At 41.3% G+C, this 21503-nt stretch overlaps 1 protein-coding gene across 2 annotated transcripts in view; it reads left to right on the top strand.

The window, feature by feature from the left end:
* LOC135509167 (thromboxane-A synthase-like) overlaps positions 1-21503 on the top strand; it is a 128094-nt gene that overhangs the window by 132 nt on the left and 106459 nt on the right. For both annotated transcript variants that reach the window (XM_064929594.1, XM_064929593.1), the window contains exon 2: positions 6937-7079. In XM_064929594.1, the coding sequence (XP_064785666.1) occupies positions 6985-7079 (95 nt within the window). In that variant the 5' untranslated portion in view covers positions 6937-6984. The remainder of the gene's footprint in view (positions 1-6936; positions 7080-21503) is intronic.

Raw genomic sequence — 21503 nt, forward strand, 5'->3', positions numbered from 1 at the left:
TATACATTAACTCTATGTAATTGTGTTCACTCTATAGTTACTGCAAGCTGCGAGTGACTGCCGTAAATGTGTCAAAATGTATCAGTTGTGATCACGTGCAACCTTCAGCGACATAATGCAACATTGTAGCATTATCAAACATCAGTCTTACAATGTCAATTTAAGCATATTAAACGATCATACATTTTGGCATGGGTTATTTGATAGCTATTCCCATAATTGCTTAACTCAAATCCCATGATCAGTCGAATTAGGCTACGTTATGTGACAGCAACTCAATTCAATGTAGCCATCACTCCTAGACTGGTGTTGTCGGTATTAGGCTGTTAGGTCATATTTATCATTCTCTGTCAACAACATTGCTGGGACTGGACACAATCTGTAACATACATTAAATCATTGTTGAATGAAAGGAAACTGGCAAAATACTATTTCAAATTGGACTAGAAAATATAATACAGTTCTATTAAGCTATACCTCATTAGACAAAAACTGTAGGCTATCTGTACAAAGTTAATGACACAGAAATGTAATAATCTTATTCAGTAATTGTCCCATTTTTCCTAAATAATTATATTATATTATTAATTGTAGTATCCATAATTATATAAGCCATAACAGTAGTACGGACTTTTTGATTGAGGTTACCTTAATTTATGTCTGAAATGCTTCTAGGCAAGTGCTTGATCAAACTGGATTCTGAATTCCTATAGAAGTCTAGTCAGAATAGTTAATTTCACCAGCATGTTGTACTCTTTTGGAAATTATGGCAGAATGCATCAACACAGAGCTTGTACAGAATATTCTGGATTTCTTTCTATAGTGACATTAATTAATACATAGACCCAGACCTACATGATCCTCAACTATGTCAAGGTTAACATATTGTGTTAAATATCTACTGAATACTGACTGTTTCTCACAGTCACAGAAGAAGCATGGAATTTGATGTTCAATATATAGGCTGATTGATTTTAAAAGGCAACTCCACCACTTTTTGACCCGATTTTCATCGGTTTGAAATACCAGTGTCTACATATGTGAAAACTGTGCATTTCTACATTTTGAAGAAAAAAATCTTAAGTTAAAAAGTTCTACCCAAAGACATCATCAAAAGTAAAAACTTTTTGAAAACAGTGATTTTCAAACACTATGAGATTTATGGTGACATGGGGAGTGAGAAAATACCCTCATCTGGCTAGAAACTCGTTGCAGGTTTTGAAAATCACTGTTTTTCTTACTTTTAATCCTACCTTGTGATGTCACAGACATGCATTTTTAATTTTTTCAACCTCAGATCATAGACATTTGGTGCTGGAGATAATGAATATGACGTTGAAAAGTGGCGGAATTGCTCTTTAATAAAGACAGATGAAAAGACTAGCATGTTCAAATGGGTCATTTTTTGAAAGATCTTATTAGTCATATTGAAGAAGTGACCTTGTTGGACACGTGCTCTGCAGATCTGTGCTGACTATCTGGATGACTCCCAAAAGGCACCCGATTTATTCCCTATATAGTGCACTACTTTGACCAGGGCCCATTGGGCTCTGTTCAAAAGTAATGTGCTCTGTAGGAAATGGGCCCTGGTCAAAGTAGTGCACTATATTGGGAACAGGTTGCCATTTGGGACACAGCCTATCTGTTGTGCTACATGTCTGGGGTAAGGATAGGGATAGGGAGAGAAGGGATACGGAGAGGAGGGAGAGGTAGAGGTGGGGGAGCCAGCTGTAGTGCAGAGAGAAAGGCTGTTTTCACACTCATTATTGTGTGTCAGTGGAAAAACATCTCACCCCATGTAATATAATGAAATAGCCTATACAGTGCTGAATCAGCCTAAATGTGTTGTTGTCCTGCTGTTATCTCCCTCCGCTGTGCTGCATGTTGTGTATAATTGTCTCAGTAATGATCCTCTAAGCTCTAGTGTATAAATATAAGGTAGATTACAACTGCATGCACTGTAAATATAAAATAGAAACATACACTCCTCTGTTTATTATTTTATGATTAAGCTTATCAATGTGTTCTAAAACCAATAACCTGAGAAAATTGATTTTGAAATGTTGTTTAATTTTTGCATGGTTAAACCAGACAGAATGTAGTTACGGTCGTATCTACACTTGATATTTACAGTACATTCAACTTCTGCTATCAGAATGCAAAGTTGCTTTGTGATTTGATTGTGTTCAGATCTGTCTGACGACTTCAGGATGTGGTCAGGGATGCATTGTGTGAGGATTTCTCCTTAGTCTGGATGCAATCAGCACATACAATGGGCGAAAGCATATACAATGGGCGACATCATCAGCATTCCTCCCACAAGTCTCCAGAAAAATGTGTGTTTTGGGACCGAGAGGCAACTTTTCATTATAATGTTGGAGGAAATACACTTTTCATTATAATGTTGGAGGAAATACACGTTCCTAGCATGTGAACGTCTTTGCGGGCCTCCTAAATGCTGGCTAGCTAGCTAATATTCATAAACAAATATTTTTTGTTTGGCTAGAGTTATGCTAACCGTTTGTAATCCCTTTAGCGTTGCTAGCTAGCTTTCCGGCTATCTACAGAGGTGAACTGACTAGTTAGCTACAGTAGTTAGCTACTGCCATCAGTTGTTGTTGTGTTATTGTCATATGTTGCCTATTCCACCATTTGTAGAATGCATACTGTCATTTGAATATAGCGTAGGTAAAGGGAATCCGGACACACTGCAGAAACAGTCGATACATTTAAATGTATACTTCCGTTCAAACGTTTGGGGTCACTTTTTGAAAGAAAAGCACATTTTTTTTTACATTAAAATAACATCAAATTGATCAGAAATACAGTGTAGACATGGTTAATGTTGTAAATGACTATTGTAGCTGGAAATGGCAGTTTTTTTGGGAATATCTACAAAGGTGTACAGAGGCCCATTATCAGCAACCTTCACTCCTGTGTTCCAATAGCATGTTATGTTAGCTAATCCAACTTTATCACTTTAAAAGGCTAATTGATCATTAGAAAAACCTTTTGCAGTTATGTTAGCACAGCTGAAAACTGTTGTGCTAGTTAAAGAAGCAATAAAACTAGCCTTCTTTAGACTAGTTGAGTATCTGGAGCATCAGCATTTGTGGGTTCGATTACAGGCTCAAAATGGCCAGAAACGAAGAACTTTCTCCTGAAACTCGTCAGTCTATTCTTGTTCTGAGAAATGAAGGCTATTCCATGCGAGAAATTGCCAAGGAACAGAATATCTCCTACAACTCTTTTGTACTACTCCCTTCACAGATCAGAGCAAACTGGCCCTAACCAGAATAGAAAGAGGAGTTGAGGCCTCGATGCACAACTGAGCAAGAGGAGAAGTACATTTGTGTCTAGTTTGAGAAACAGATGCCTCATAAGTCCTCAACTGGCAGCTTCATTAAATAGTACCCGCAAAACACCAGTCTCAACGTCAACAGTGAAGAGGCGACTCCGGGATGCTGGCGTTTTGTTGGTTTTTTGTTGATGTTCTGGTTTATGGTAGGAAGATTTTAATTAATACTGAACAAAAATATACATATACATGTGAAGTGTTGGTCACATGTTTCATGAGCTGAAATAAAAGACCCCAGAATTGTTCCATACGGGAAAAAAAAAACGTATATTTCTCAGATTATGTGGACATGTTTACATCCCTGTTAGTGAGCATTTCTACTTTGCCAAGATAATCCATCCACATGACAGGTGTGGCATATCAAGAAGCTGATTAAACAGCATTACACAGGTGCACTTTGTGCTGGGGACATTAAAAGGCCACTCTAAAATGTACCAGCTAACTTTGATTAACTTTAATTAACAGCCAAAAATAACAATTGATTTTATGGTTCATTAAGAATGGTATTTCTTAGATATATGTTTTTGGTTGTTATGAAAAATCCATGCAGTATTTTTCTGGATTAATATACAAGATAATATGAAATACACTTGTGTGAAAATGTCCTTGTGGTTTCTGTTGGTATGCAGGGTGGTGATGTTCCTGCATATGAAAAGAAAGTGGGTTACTGTGAAGCAGCCTATTCTAGCTGTAAACACAGTTAGATTGATCTGACAATGATTTTTCTACTTATCAGCTGTTATGAGCCATACACAGCTCAAGCATAACCAAATACACAGTAAAGGCACAGATAAGCAATCACTGCTAAAACATAGCATATTTATTTCCAGAAACACAGAACACTGGCATTCTATGTGCTCAGTCTCTGTCTGTTGACATGTACATGCTTTTCCATGGTGTACTGTTCTTTTTTCTCAAAATGTAATATTTGTGTTGCCCAATGTCCTGTCTGTACCACACATTGAGTGTGACTGAGTGTGCTTGTACTGAGTGTGACTCAGTGTGTGATCATCTGGCCTGTATGTTCCTCTCAGAGGGTTGGTCATTCAGTAACACATTGTTCCAGAGGAAAGGGCAGACAGGACAGAGGAGGCTCTCAGCCTCAGGGCTCTCTCTAAGCAGGGGAAGGGAAGGGTGAAGAGCTAGCAGGAGGTTTGGACAAAGCTTCTGCTGAAACAAATCATTGATGGAGAGGTGAATGTTACCTTAGAAACCACAAACCTGCAGAGATTGAGAGAGTTGAAGTAGGCCCAGAGCAATTAATATGTGTTTTTCTTATGTGGTGACACGTGCGTCAATCTACAGTAAATAACATAATAACAAATACCCATCATAATCTGTCAGTTTAAACTAGAGATGTATGGAGGTAGTTTTGTGCCAGCAAAAATAAGGGGTTAAATAATTGTAAAAATATATATTTCCTTAGCTTTCTTATATCTCCTAGATATAGGACAGACCATTCAAAACCTTATTCCTTATGATACATATTTTGACTGTCTTTTTTGCCATTTATGAATGTGTTATTCAAGGTGTTTCTATGGGCTTTAGTGTAAAGGCCAAATACTTTTTTAAATCAAAATATGTTTTAAATATTATTTTGAGGATACCTCAAGGGTTCCTAAAATTCTACATCAAATAGCTAAATGATCCATGGTATGACCATCTTAAAACAATTCAATATGTTAGCTTTGTAGTATCCCACCCCAACGGCTTAGACGTTTTAGAAGTTAACTGCCAGAAGGCAGGTAAGCAGGAGGTTCAGCAAAATAGTTGTTTTATTTACAAAATAAGGATAGCCTAGTGATAGCAGTTTAGGATAAGTGATGATTTATGTCAGCAAGGCATATGTAAAAAGGACTAAAAAAACAAACAAACATGAACAAAAACTTCTCAAGAAAGAATTGAACTGTATCAAAACTGCATTTGACCTAAGGAAATAGGTTTAGCCTGGCTGACGCGACCCACATGCCTCACAGCTCACCCACTGGGCAAAAACTGGTTTCAACAACAAATAATTCTATGTGATGACGTTGAATCAATGTGGAAAACTGATTAAAAAAAAAAAATCAACATAAGGAATGTCATTTTTTCACTCAACATTTAACCTAAATCCAATGACATGGTGACATTTTTTTGTTAACCAGATTTAAATCAAAACGTCTGTGCCCAATGGGCAGGGAGCACTGTGACCACACTGGTCTGGAAAGGAGGCCGTTTGTTAATGTAATATTCACTCATAAATTGTGCAATGAGTTTGATTGGTTCTCTCAAATGTTTTTATCCCTCGGGGATTGAGACCTTTCATTGTTTGGATTTGAAATTCCAACTGTTGTAATAGAAGGGGGCATTCATGTGTGGCTGTGTGTGGCTGTGCATGTGGGTGTTTGTGTGAGAAAGACACAAAGGAGAACCAATCAGTAAAAAAGCACTGCCCCCTTCATTATCGATGCATTGTGCCGACAACATCAAAGAGCCATTCCAGACTCTAAAGTCAGGAGGACTTCGAGAGTCAGGTGTTATACAGCGTACCCACACATGGATAGGCTAAATATTACTCATCAGAGCTCCTCGCAGTCGAACACGACAACTAGCAAAGCCAGGTAGAAATAGCTAGTGCTACACCTGGGCTAAACCATAGATTCAAAGAACAGGGATGCATGTGACCGATTCCCTGTTTAAATCTAATTTACCCAACACATAAGCCATGAAATGGTCTAAAAGCAAACTTATCATATTTGTATCTGCATTATACTCAAATGTTTTACTATAGGTGTCACGACTTCCTCCAAAGTTGGTTCCTCTCCTTATTCGGGCGGCGTTCTGCAGTCGACGTCACCCGTCTTCTAGCCATCGCCGATCCACCTTTCATTTTCCATTTGTTTTGTCTTGTCTTCCTGCACACCTGGTTTACATCTCCTACTAATTAACATGTGTATTTAACCTTCTGTTCCCTCCATGTCTGTGTGGTGTATTGATTATTGTCAAGGTTGGTACGCTTCCGGCTGGTTTGTGCCAGGTTTTGTTTTATACCCGTGCTTTGTGGCAGCCGGTACTTTGTACTTGGGTTTTGTACTTTGTGCTGCCTCACTTGTTCTTTGGGAATTTGGTTTGTGACGCGGTTGCGTTCTGTGTTATGATTGCCTAAGTAAAGTGCTTTGTCCATTCATCTCAGCTCTCCTGCGCCTGACTTCCATGCACCAGCTACACCCATCATTGACAATAGGTGATATGTCATTAAACAAATAAACCAAAAATACTAAATGACAGTACATGCACACGTCCGCAGTGAAAGCACCTTGTAAAGTATGCGAACATGCACGAATGGAGCTCTGAGAAGCGGGAACAAACACAAAGCAGGCCTAAGCATTCAAAATAAATGCACAAACTTACATAACCTAGCTAGATATAACTTTTAACCTAGAAGTCAACAGTTATTGTTTGTGTTTTACAAGCACCTTTCACCTGCATTCTGTTCATCTGTTCAACTCATGATCTTGACTATTTAAATGCTTTGACTTCTCATTGCTGCCCCATACATAGATAGGCCTATTCACACACACTTTCTCTTCTCTCCACAGGAGCTCTTTGGCCGGTGGTAGTTTTGGCCTGAGTTGGTGATCGGCATCATGGAGGTGGTTATGAACATTCTCAAGACACCAGTGCCCAGTGGGGTGTCTATGACCCTGGGCCTGTTCATGATCTTCCTGGCTCTGCTGTACTGGTAACTCAATGTCTTCTGCTTCTAGTCTAGGTCAATAGAACAAATCCAAAACTCAGCATGTATTGTATACAGATGTGTCATGTGTGTCTGTTGGTACTGTATGTATTTTTCAGTCTAGTTGGGTTATATTTCCACTAATATGATCCCACTATGGAAAGGGCAGACTCTCTCATGAACACGATGGTGTTTTCTGTTTTCTACAAACCCCCACAAGTGTCACTGGACTCGTTTGAAGGTAAACCGGTACCGGTTTAAAAAATTTATGGAAATTGGGATAAATATGTATCAAACATATTTGTAAACCTTTTTAAAACATAAACATTTGGGATACCTACAGGGGTCCTTAAACCAAATAGTGTAACAGTCGATGTTAGAATAGTAGTTAGCTCACAGAGGCAGGCATATCACTGTAATTGTATGGTGTTCAGATGACACTCACAAAAGTCCTCAATTCAGGAAGAGTGCTTAATCAGCATACACCAGTCAAAATAGAATGTGCTTACTCTCAACCCTCATCATATCTGACGAAAAGTGAGAAAACGACTTTGCAGAAGGAGCACGTTTAATTTTAGCCCCACATTAGCTAGGATTAGTAGTCGTTGAGTTCAGCCATGTGAGAGTCCTGCCATACAAAGGAGTGAGAGGGCCTGACAAGCATGCTCTTTCTCCTTGCAGAGCACGGAGACTGACTGAACACTGGTCACTGTGCAAATCAAAATCAAATGTATTTATAAAGTCCTTCTCACATCAGCTGATATCTCAAAGTGCTGTACAGAAACCCAGTCTAAAACCCCAAACAGCAAGCAATGCAGAAGCACGGTGGCTAGAAAAAAACTCCCTAGTAATGCCAAAACCTAGGAAGAAACCTAGAGAGGAACGAGGCTACGTGGCCAGTCCTCTTCTGGCTGTGCAGGGTGGAGATTACAGCAGAACATGGCCAAGATGTTCAAATGTTCATAAATGTCCAGCATGGTCAAATAATAATAATCACAGTAGTTGTTGAGGGTGCAGCAAGTCAGCACCTCAGGAGTAAATGTCAGTTGGCTTTTCATAGCCGATCATTAAGAGTATCTCTACCGCTCCTGCTGTCTCTAGAGAGTTGAAAACAGCAGGTCTGGAACAGGTAGCACGTCCGGTGAACAGGTCAGGGTTCCATAGCCGCAGGCAGAACAGTTGAAACTGGAGCAGCAGCACGGCCAGGTGTACTGGAGACAGCAAGGAGTCATCATGCCAGGTAGTCCTGAGGCATGGTCCTCCTCCGAGAGAGAGAAAGAAAGAGCGAATTAGAGAGAGCATACCTAAATTCACACAGGACACAGGATAAGACAGGAGAAGTACTCCAGATATAACAAACTAACCCACTCAAGTGACGCACCCCTCCTAGGGACGGCATGAAAGAGCACCAGTAAGCCAGTGACTCAGCCCCTGTAATAGGGTTATAGGCAGAGAATCCCAGTGGAGAGAGGGGAACCGGCCAGGCAGAGACAGCAAGGGCGGTTCGTTGCTCCAGAGCCTTTCCATTCACCTTCACACTCCTGGGTCAGACTACACTCAATCATATGACCCACTGAAGAGATGAGTCTTCAGTAAAGACGCGAAGATTGAGGCCGAGTCTGCGTCTCACACATGGGTAGTCAGACCATTCCATAAAAATGGAGCTCTATAGGAGAAAGCCCTGCCTCCAGCTGTTTGCTTGGAAATTATAGGGACAATTAGGAGGCCTGCGTCTTGTGACCATAGCGTACGTGTAGGGATGTACGGCAGGATCAAATCGGAAGGATGGGTAGGAGCAAGCCCATGTAATGCTTTGTGGGTTAGCAGTAAAACCTTGAAATCAGCCATTGCCTTAACAGGAAGCCAGTGTAGGGAGGCAAGCACTGGAGTAATATGATCAAATGTTTTGGTTCTAGTCAGGATTCTAGCAGCCATATTTAGCACTAACTGAAGTTTATTTAGTGCTTTATTCGGGTAGCCGGAAAGTAGAGCATTAGTCTAACCTAGAAGTAACAAAAGCATGGATTAATTTTTCTGCATAATTTTTGGACAGAATGTTTCTGATTTCTGCAATGTTATGTAGACGGAAAAAGCTGTCCTTGAAACAGTCTTGATATGTTCGTCAAAAGAGAGATCAGGGTCCAGAGTAACGCCAAGGTCCTTCACAGTTTTATTTGAGACGACTGTACAACCATCAAGATTAATTGTAAGATTCAACAGAAGATCTCTTTGTTTCTTGGGACCTAGAACAAGCTTCTCTGTTTTGTCCGAGTTTAAAAGTAGAAAGTTTGCAGCCATCCACTTCTTTATGTCTGAAACACAGGCTTCTAACGAGGGCAATTTTGGGGCTTCACCATGTTTCATTGAAATGTACAGCTGTTTATCGTCCGCATAGCAGTGAAAGTTAACATTATGTTTTCGAATGACTTCCCCAAGAGGTCAAATATATAGTGAAAACAATAGTGGTCCTAAAACGGAACCTTGAGGAACCCCAAAATTTACAGTTGATTTGTCAGAGGAAAAACCATTCACAGAGACAAACTGATATCTTTCCGACAGATAAAATCTAAACCGCATAGACCAATTTGGGTTTCCAATCTCTCCTAAAGAATGTAGTGATCGATGGTATCAAAAGCAGCACTAAGGTCTAGGAGCACGAGGACAAATGCAGATCCTCGGTCTGACACCATTAAAAGGTAATTTATCACCTTCACAAGTGCAGTCTCAGTGCTATGATGGGGTCTAAAACCAGACAGAAGCATTTTGTATGTACTAAAACACTTGAGTGTCTCTCTTGATCCTTGGTCCTGGCAGAGTTGTGCAGACTGAGGACAACAGAGCTTTGGAGGAATACGCAGATTTAAAGAGGAGTCCATAATTTGCTTTCTAATGATCATGATCTTTTCCTCAAAGAAGTTCATGAATTTATTACTGCTGAAGTGAAAGCCATCCTCACTTGGGGAATGCTGCTTTAAAAAAAATACATATATTTTTTTTTATTTTAACCCTTTTTCTCCCCAATTTTGTGGTATCCAATTGTTTTAGTAGCTACTATCTTGTCTCATCGCTACAACTCCCGTACGGGCTCGGGAGAGGCGAAGGTTGATAGTCATGCGTCCTCCGATACCCAACCAAGACGCACTGCTTCTTAACACAACCTGGAAGCCAGCCGCACCAATGTGTCGGAGGAAACACCGTGCACCTGGCAACCTTGGTTAGCGCGCACTGCGCCCGGCCCGCCACTGGAGTCGCTGGTGCGCGATGTGACAAGGATTTCCCTACAGGCCAAACCCTCCCTAACCCGGACGATTTTCTGTATACCAGGGAGCTAGTTTCTTATGACAAATGTTTTTAGTTTTTAGGGGGCAACTGCATCTAGGGTATTGCGCAAGGTTAAATTTAGTTCCTCGGTTAGGTGGTTAACTGATTTTTGTCCTCGTCCTTGGGTAGGCAGAGGGAGTCTGGAAGGGCATCAAGGAATCTTTGTGTTGTCTAAGAATTTATAGCACGACTTTTGATGCTCCATGATTGGGGTCTGAGCAGATTATTTGTTGTGATTGCAAACATAATAAAATGATGGTCTGATAGTCCAGTGTCGTGTCTTTTACATGCTATTCTATAAAATAATTTATCCGTAATTAATATTACCTGATTGAGCTAATCATGTAAATGTAATTAACGAGAGTCAGGACACCACAAAATAATATGTATAGAGCTGTTATCTTCCGAATAAACTCTTAAAGACCTAGTAATATTTTACATCAATCGCAGTCAATATTAATCATCATCTTAATTCAGTCTCATCTGAAAGTTGTAAATTCTTAGTTATCTGCACGAACCCTGGCTCACAAGTTGAATCAGCAATGCAAAATTGGGTTTAATTATTTATTTACTAAATACCTAACTAATCACACAGAATTACACATACAAGTAATTAAATCATAACTTGATTACAAATTAAGTCATAAAGGAAAACGTCCCTAGCGGGCGGAACAGATATGACAGCTTGTTACACAAAAGAAAAGGGGCTGGGTTTGAGTGAAAGAGTGGGAAGACTGAGGAACAAAGGGAAGAAGCTGTGTTACCGTAAATACAGTATCTTATGCATTCTAAATTACCGGCCATTTGGAAAAGGAAAATGCAATAAATATTTACTCTGAGCTGCGCTTAGGTAGGTTGGTGTTAGATGGAAGGCCGTGTTGCCAAACCGAGTCCTTTGAAGATTATCTCTGCTGGTAAAAGGATACGTTGTAGTAACGTCATTGCGTGGTAGACGGGATACTCTGTCTGTTCCTTCCTAACCTGCGTTTGCAGCTGCGGTTGCTAACTCAACGGCTAGGAGGTATCACTTCTGTAGTGAATAAGAGTTCAAAGTTCATACCATTCGCAACCAAAGCTCACGCTGATGTTGGCTTCGTTCTGTAGTTATTATCAGAACCCTTCTGACATAGGACCGTCGTTCTCACGTCCTTGGAACAGCAGGTTGTATTGTCATCAAGGGCTTATATAGGAAGGGAGAGGAGGGCATGTTTGAAATATTTTATAGCCCATGTCCCTTCACAGGGGCGGGCCACTGAATGAGCAGAGCCCTATAAACCCAAATCTCACATTTTAGAAGCTAAAATTTCATCCCATCATGAATAATTTAATATTCAAACATTTAAATTGAACAACAATTCCATGTGAATCCAATAACTCTGATGTGTAGACTTTCCACTGTAGAGTTTATGTCATCTTATCATTGATGAGAATGTCTCAGATGACAACCGAATTGACATCATATTCATTAAGTACCACCGCATATGTTCAATTGGTCGCATTACCAGAATATAGTTCATTTCCCCCCACCTTCTGATGTTCCCAGAATCTCTATGTTAACCCAGGGTTTTGCAAATGTAACATCAGTAGGGTAGAGAGAGGAAAAAGGGGGGAAGAGGTATTTATGACTGTCATAAACCTACCCCCAGGCCAACATAATGACACCAGGATTATGAGGAAAAACTTTAAGATCCACAACATTTATTCCATGGGACAAAACTAGGTCCAGAGTATGACTGTGACAGTGAGTAGGTCCAGAGACATGTTGGACAAAACCCACTGAGTCGATGATGGCTCCGAAAGCTTTTTGGAGTGGGTCTGTGGACTTTTCCATGTGAATATTAAAATCACCAAAAATTAGAATATTATCTGCTATGACTATAAGGTCCAATAGGAATTCAGGGAACTCTGTATATGGCCCAGTGCACTGTTGTGGAAAATGTAGTTTCTTTGTAAAGCAAGCATAAAGCCTGCTGTTTGTGGTATCCCGGTGATACAGTCTTTTAACTTGTTGGTTATACATTACATACTGTAGGTTTCCACTTCAGATGTACAGTATAGCAGTAACAGACACCATGTTGAAACTGTTGGTTTTAAAGATGCCCACAACAGACACAAGCACACACATGTACACATGCATACGCACTCTCACACACAACACATACAATACAATAACACTCGGTTCCACAGAACAAGTCAATTCCTGTCTTTTGGCGCAGCTGCCATTCAGTTGGAAGAAATTAAAGAGTTAATGTAAGTTCCCAAATTGAGATTTATACTGTATCTGAGGATGAAACTAGCCTGCATGAGGGGTCGTCATGACACCGGGGTTAGAAATGAACATATTTAGGAGGAGCAAAGTCAATTTGCCTCTGGCACGACTCCATAAAGACTTAAGCCACATTAAATAATTAAACTCACAGTTTAAAGGAGATGTTGCGTCATTGAAACGTCAAGCGTCAATCATGTCTCAGTAGTACCTTTGCACTCATCTAAACTGCACAAGTTGTTCTCTGGGAAATCATAACACTGCCTTGTTTGCTGTGAAGTCCTTTTCCATTTACTTCACATAAATACTCATACTCTGCATGCTCAAAATGTCAATGCTTGTTAATAATCTTTATTTCCAAGAAATGGCTTATTCACAGTTGCGGCACTGCTGGCAGTTTTAATACAGGGATGTTTTCAACAGCAATACACAAACACTTTCTCCCTCAGGAGATCTAGGGTTTGTCTTGGCCAGGCAGTATCTGCCCAATCCGAGTTATCCACTGCTCAGGCTGAACCTCAGCTGAACCCTCCCTGGGACCAGACTCCACCTCTCTCTCATGGCAGCTGAACACTCAGCCATCTGGCTCGAAGACCACAGGACAGAGTGCCACCTACTGGCCAGTGGAGTAATGACCTGTCTGTCTGTAAAACAAAGAAGGCTGCTGCTTGGATACACAGGGTTATAATAATTTGGCACCAATTGTGGAAAACAGACTGAAACAAGAAGGGACTACCCGAACTTGTCCATTTTCTGTTTTGCTACAGAATGCCCTAATGAATACAATCCTGGTTTATTCCCACTATAAAATAATTTGATTGTCTGTTCTTGCGTTTTATGGATGGCAATTATTATTTTGACAAATAGACCGTTGTCCCACATGGTTTGGGCAGGTCCAGTCCTTTCTGACTCAATAGTCCATTTCTTTTCTTTTCGGTGTATGTGACAATAAAATATCTATTTTATCATTTTTGGTTCACTCATGTAAGCTTGATGGGGAAATTATCTGTCTGTTTGGGGATGCAGAGAGAAGTTTCTATAGCTTAGGTAACACGGATATTTCCACTAGAGGTCGATGACCGATTAACCGATTAATTAGGGCCGATTTCAAGTTTTCATAACAATCAGAAATCGGTGTTTTTGGACACCGATAATTTAACGAGGCAAGTTATCTTCAATGACGGCCTAGGAGCGGTGGGTTAACTGCCTTGTTCAGTGGCAGAACGACAGATTTTTACCCTGTCAGGGGTTCAATCTTGCAACCCACCGTTAACTAGTCCAACGCTCTAACCACCTGCCACACGAGGAGCCTGCCTGTTGCGCGAATGCAGTAAAAAGCCAAGGTAAGTTGCTAGCTAGCTTTAAACTTATCCTATAAAAAACAATCAATCAATCTTAATCGCTAGTTATAACTACACATGGTTGATGATATTACTAGTTTATCTAGCGTTTCCTGCGTTGCATATAATCAATGTGGTGCGCATTCGCGAAAAAGGACTGTCGTTACTCCAACGTGTACCTGACCATAAACATCAATGCCTTTCTTAAAATCAATACACAGAAGTATATATTTTTAAACCTGCATATTTAGCAAAAAGAAAGGTTTGCAGGCAATATTAACCAGGTGAAATTGTGTCACTTCTCTTGTGTTCATTGCACACAGAGTCAGGGTATATGCAACAGTTTGGGCCGCCTGGCTCATTGCGAACTAATTTGCCAGAATTCTACGTAACTATGACATAATATTGAAGGTTGTGCAATGTAACAGCAATATTTAGACTTAGGGATGCCATCCGTTAGATAAAATACGGAACGGTTCCGTATTTCACTGAAAGAATAAACATTTTTGTTTTCGAAATTATAGTTTCTGGATTTGAACATATTAATGACCTAAGGCTTGTATTTCTGTGTGTTATTATGTTATAATTAAGTCTATGATTTGATAGAGCAGTCTGACTAAGCGATGGTAGGCACCAGCAGGCTCATAAGCATTCATTCAAACAGCACTTTCGTACATTTTCCCAGCAGCTCTTCACAATGCTTCAAGCTCTTCGCAATGCTTCGCAGCTCTTCGCAATGCTTCGCAGCTCTTCGCAAAGCTTCATTCCTATAATAACTACAACCTAAAACTTCTTACCTGGGAATATTGAAGACTCATGTTAAAAGGTACCACCAGCTTTCATATGTTCTCATGTTCTGAGCAAGGAACTTAAACGTTAGCTTTCTTACATGGCACATATTGCACGTTTACTTTCTTCTCCAACACTTTTTTTGCATTATTTAAACCAAATTGAACATGTTTCATTATTTATTTGAGGCTAAATTGATTTTATTTATGTATTATATTAAGTTAAAATAAGTGTTAATTCAGTATTGTTGTAATTGTCATTATTACAAGTAAATGTAAAAAAAAACGTCAGATTTAAACGGTAACGGCTTTTTTTGGTCCTCCAATGAGCGTAATTGGTCGATCTCTAATTTCCACCATCTTTGTGTTATACATTGGGTCTCCCCAATATGCTATTAGTTCAGTGTGAGTATTGTGTGAAATACAATGCACCCAGCACACAGGCACAGTGACTGAACTCCCCCCTCACCCCATCTCTCTCTCTCTCAGTCTCTCTCTCTGTCTCACACACACACACACACACACACACACATACACACACCCTCCTCCGCTGTAACTTGAGACGATTGTTTTCCTGTCCCTGTGTCCCCTCGAGAAAGTGTGCTAAACTCTATAGCGAAATGAACTCTGCAAGGAACACAGTGTGTAACCCAACCAGGGTCCATTCACTGGCTCGTCAGTCCAAGTGGAAAGGATGACATAGCCACCGATGATTTCACAACAAATGAACTCTGAATAAAGCTGTGATCTCCAAGTGTCTCATCGTTGTTGGATGCTCTACCATAAGCACTGATTCAAAGGTCATGATGAAGATTGTGATATCATTGGATGTTCAGACACAGAGCCATATTGCAAATGTAAGACTTAGGTAGCATCCCTTATATAAATTCATATAGGGAGGTTTAGTATAAGGAGATACTCCTTTAGTTTGTTTTTGATATAAATGGCTTTCAAATTGTCAATATCCTGGCCACACTGTTCACATGTACAGTTCTCTGTATTGGACTATGACATCATGCATGAACCAACGTGTTTCATTAAGGCTGAATCTATAAGCAGACAGGATAACAGTGGCTCCGCTTATTTAAATAAGCAGATGCCTTTTGTGCAGTAATATCCCTCATTGGAAATATGCAATGAGAGATTGATCAGATCAAAACATTTCATCCCACTCCTTACATGCCTTGCCAGTGCTCTAGGAATAGTGTGCATACGTGAGTGTGTGTATTTGTGTGTGTGTGTGTGTGTGTGTGCGTCTGCGTGCAAGTCTTTACAGCTCCCCTTATAAACCCTGAACCCAACACTACTGAATAATAGAGGAAGTAACAGAGAGCGGGCTGCAGCTAAAGTATCAGAACCGGGCATTATAAAACGACCCACCCTATTGAGTAGCTCAGACTGGAGCCTCTTCAGGCAGAGCCATAGTACAGTCCCTAATTAGACCTGGGTTTAAATACTATTCAAATTCCTTTCAAATACTTTATCGTGGCTTGATTGAGCTTACCTGGTGCAATTGGACTAATATATTTGTCCCAAAAGTGTGATCTCTGACCCATCTTGCACTCCAGGCATACAAAATCGAAAGTTGAAATATTTCAAATAACATTTGAACCCAGGTGTGCGGGCTCTAATATAAACCCAGGACAGCTGACTTGGCAGCACTGCACCATGGTGCTCCGGCGTCCTGCAGTTTGACTTCCGTTGTCATTGGCCGAGTCCTGTGGAGTGCTTATTTTTTAATTGAGGCTGTTTGGACAGCTCATCCATCACTGACTGCACACCTCACACCTCCCTCCCCGACAGACAGACAACATGCCCCGCTCAGTCATTTTTATTTTAAAATGGTTATTAATATCGTATATGGTCTGCTGCTAAAATATCACAGATACCAACCTACCCACCCACTGAACTATACAATACATCCTTCTCATCCTTCCAAGTCCACAAAGGCACTCCAAAGTACTCTATGTACAGGTAGCAAATGTCCGATTTAAAATGTAGGCTTGCGCTTGTCATGCTATGGACAATCGCTTATTCTCGCCCTCCTCCTCATGATATCTGACCTGACAGACTGACTTGAACCCTACGGAAAGACTGTACACCAAAGAAAAATGTGTTTTTAGAAGCATATTAATAGATTTACACAAAAAAATGAAATTGTCCTTCTAATAAGTCTATCCCAAGTTAGGAAATTTGGGTAGACATTTAATTGGAGATGCTGTTATGGTAGCCTATAGTATGGTAGATGGTAGATGCTACTCTGTAGTACAAAGCTACACTCTTAGAAACGCTACACTCTTAGAAACGCTACACTCTAAGGCTGTCCCCATAGGCGAACCATTTTTGATTCCAGGTAGAACCCTTATTGGTTCCAGGTAGAACCCATTTGGTTTCCAGGTAGAACCCTCTGTAGAAAGGAACACACAGGGTTCTAACTGCACATAAAAAGGGTTCTTCAAAGGGTTCTCCTATGCTGACAGCCGAAGAACCCTTTAAGGTTCTAGATAGCACGTTTCTTCCTAAGAATGTAGTCAGTCTTTATGACTAAACTGACATCAGAGAGGATGTGTTTCTTTTTCCACTATAGCCTTATTTTTCCTGTTGCACTCAAGTAGCCATCCCTTTTAATGGGCCAGCAAAGCTCATTTAGTCACCTTTACGTTGTGGCAACATCGTGAGATAATATTTTCCCATCGTTGAGGTAGGCTGTAAATAGATTTGTTGTTATTGTTTTTCTGGTGCGTGGATTGGGTGAAGCAGAAGTGGCTTGGGGGAGAGAGAAACAGTGTGTGTGTGTGTGTGTGTGTGTGTGTGTGTGTGTGTGTGAAGGAGGGATGGGTCCATGTGACTCACAATTACTGGAAATGGAATGGAGGTGCCAGTCACATGTGCCTTTTGTTTGGCGGCTGCATGACTCCATGACAGCGTGACTCTCCATCTCTGTACAATACACCTGCTCACACTCCAGATCTAATAGAACAGCATGACGCACCTCTCAAATCACCTTGCCTGCTTTCCTTTGTCAATCTTTATCATAGAGAAATCCCACTCTCCTCCCACTCGTCACTGGCTTCTCCTTGGTTAATTTTGGTCTGCGGCTTTGCTTGTGGAAGCTCATTGGAGCAACACTGAGTAACTAGCCTCTGGATTGTGCATCTGTACTGCAGCTGTGTGAATCTCTATAATAGAAGGATGGCAGACAGAGCAGTGATTTGTGTGTTTAATTAACAGTCTTAAAGCGGCAGTGCAGTTAAAAACGTGATTTTCCTGGGTTTTTTTGTATGACATTTCCACTCTGAGGTCGAAATAACACTCTGAAAATGTGAACATTATGATAATCCCCCTTTTCTGCAAGAGCTGTTTGAAAGCCTATTCAGGTGGGATGGAACTTTTGGCCCACATCATGACGTCACAATGTGATCTGATTATAATAGACCAGTGTCTATTCATCTAGGTAAGGGGGTGGGCTCTAGACCATCCTATCAACCAATCAAAGATGTGTATGTAAATATCTTCAACTAACACCCACACGATCAGACTGAGCATTTCAAGGGCCAACGGAGGCTAAAAATACATTTTTTTTAGTTATTTTCATTAAATAAACAAACACTGTGACATACAGTGATGATTTAAAAACGTTTCAAAGACTGCAGCTTTAACAGTCTTTCAACATAGCTGATGATTGTAGTTGGAGACCATTATGAGATGGGGAGAAGCATGCTCTGTCCAATAAGATGGGATCCAGTAGTCATCATGGCTGCAGTTGGGCCTCTGGTTAACACAACCCAAATACTGATGGTACTAATGTAATGGAGATTAACCATGTGCTAGGGGAGATTGTTCAGTGAGAGGTGGATGTGGATACATTGAAAGGGAAAAATATTATTATAAAGAGAGTTTTTAATAGATTTTCATTTGAGTCTGTGTGCTTCAGCTCTCTATGTATGTGGAAATAAGGCTAATATGAGCTGTAGCCAATGTGCTGATGTCTCACATAATTACCCTGTTATCTAGAGGGATGAGAAAACTGCTAAAACAGTTTGTCTGTGGTGGGATTGTGTAATGCTTGATGGATAGTTTGTGTTACATTAGATTGGGTTGATGAGCCCTCTTTCAATACAAATAACTATTAACGCAAGGTTACAAACAATCATGCACTTTTCCTTATCAATAACTGAAGGAGATGGGGTTCTTGGACCAAAAGTGTTGATTGTGTGTGTGTGTGTGTGTGTGTGTGTGTGTGTGTGTGTGTGTGTGTGTGTGTGTGTGTGTGTGTGTGTGTGTGTATGTATATGAGGGAAGGGGTCATAATGGTGCAGCCTTGTGTCTGTCTGAGTCTATATGTGTGAAGGCTTTGTTTTATCACGGTTAATATCCATGGATTGGGGATTGCAGGCCGTTCAGTTTTTGTTGCGGCTCATTGCATTTCTGCACGCCACAATGGATGATGTTGATTGATGTTGTGGTACAATGGATGGTGTGACAGAGAAGAATGCCAGACATATACAGCTATGGGCATGCGTCAGGGTTACACCCCCAGCTATACCCCCAGTGCCCTGCGGCCACATACCTCCATGATGAAGACAGCTCTTGTTGGATAATGAGGAACATATCACACTTTGCAGATGATTGAAAAATTGCGGAGATTCTCTTCCATCAACCCCCAGGATGTTGAATGGATTACATAGAGAATGGTAAAATGGGGCTCCTAATGGCCGGCCGATTTTTAATGCAGGGAAATCAGTTTTACCTCATTTCTATCAACATGTTAAATGCGCAACCAGAGGGAAAAATATCTAGATAATCTGTACTCCACACACAGAGATGCATGCAAAGCTCTCCCTCGCCCTCCATTTGGTAAATCTGAACACAATTCTATCCTCCTGAATCCTGCTTACAAGCAAAAATTCAGGCAGTAAACTGGTGAGATGAAGCAGATGCTAAACTACAGGACTGGTTTGCTAGCACAGACTGGAACATGTTCCTGGATTCTTCCGATGACATTGAGGAGAACACCACATCAGTCACTGGCTTTATCAATAAGTGCATCGAGGACGTCGTCCCCACAGTGACTGTACATACATACCCCAACCAGAAGCCATGGATTACAGGCAACATTCGCACTGAGCTAATGGGTAGAGTTACCTTTTTGAAGGTGCGGGACTCTAACCCGGAAGCTTATAAAAAATCCTGCTATGCCCTCCGACATACCATCAAACAGGCAAAGCACCAATACATGGCAAAGATTGAATCGTACTACACCTGCTCCGACACTGCTCTTATGTGGCAGGGCTTGCAAACTATTACAGACTACAAAGGGAAGCACAGCCAAGAGCTGCCCAGTGACACTAGCTTAGCAGACGAGCTAAATAACTTCTATGCTCGCTTCAGGGCAAGCAACACTGTGGCATGCATGAGACCATCAGCTGTTCCAGACAACTGTGTGATCACACTCTCCGTAGCCAACGTGTGTAAGATCTTTAAACAGGTCAACATTCACAAGGCTGCGGGGCCAGACGGATTACCAGGACATGTGCCTCGGGCATGTGCTGACCAACTGGCAGGTGTCTTCACTGACATTTTTAACATGTCCGTGATTGAGTCTGTAATACCAACATGTTTCAAGCAGACCACCATAGTTCCTATGGCCAAGAACACCAAGGCAACCTGCCTAAATGACTACAGACCCATAGCACTCACGTCCGTAGCCATGAAGTGCTTTGAAAGGCTAATGGCTCACATCAACACCATCAACACCATTATCCCAGAAACCCTAGACCCACTCCAATTTGCGTACCACAAACAGATCCACAGATGATGCAATCGCTATTGCACTCCACACTGCCCTTTCTCACCTGGACAAAAGGAACACCTATGTGAGAATGCTATTCACTGACTACAGCTCAGCATTCAACACCATAGTTCCCTCAAAGCTCATCACTAAGGTAAGCACCCTGGGACTAAATACCTCCCTCTGCAACTGGATCCTGGACTTCCTGACGGGCCACCCCCAGGTGGTGAGGGTAGGTAGCAACACATCCGCCACGCTGTTCCACAACACTGGAGCCCCTCAGGGGTGCATGCTCAGTCCCCTCCTGTACTCCCTGTTCACCCACACTGTGTGACCAGGCACAACTCCAACACCATCATTAAGTTTGCAGATGACACAACAGTGGTAGGTAGGCCTGATCACCGACGATGACAAGACAGCCTATAGGGAGGTCAGAGACCTGGCCGGGTGGTGCCAGAATAACAACCTATCCCTCAACATAATCAAGACAAAGGAGATGATTGTGGACTATAGGAAAAGGAGGACTGAGAACACCCCCATTCTCATCGACGGGGCTGTAGTGAAGCAGGTTGAGAGCTTCACGTTCCTTGGTGTCCACTTTAAAACAGACATGAATGGTCCAAACACACCAAGACTGTCGTGACGAGGGCATGACAAAGCCTATTCCCCCTCAGGAAACTAAAAAGATTTGGAATGGGTCCTCAGATCATCAAAAGGTTCTACAGCTGCAACATCAAGAGCATCCTGACTGGTTGCATCACTGCCTGGTACGACAACTGCTCGGCCTCTGACCACAAGGCACTACAGAGGGTAGTGAGAACGGCCCAGTACATCACTGGGGCTAAGCTGCCTGCCATCCAGTACCTCTACCCCAGCCATCCCAGTCATAGAATGTTCTCTCTACTACCGCGTGGCAAGCGGTAC

Source organism: Oncorhynchus masou, chromosome 22, assembly GCF_036934945.1.
Source record: "Oncorhynchus masou masou isolate Uvic2021 chromosome 22, UVic_Omas_1.1, whole genome shotgun sequence".
Lineage (NCBI taxonomy): Eukaryota > Metazoa > Chordata > Actinopteri > Salmoniformes > Salmonidae > Oncorhynchus > Oncorhynchus masou.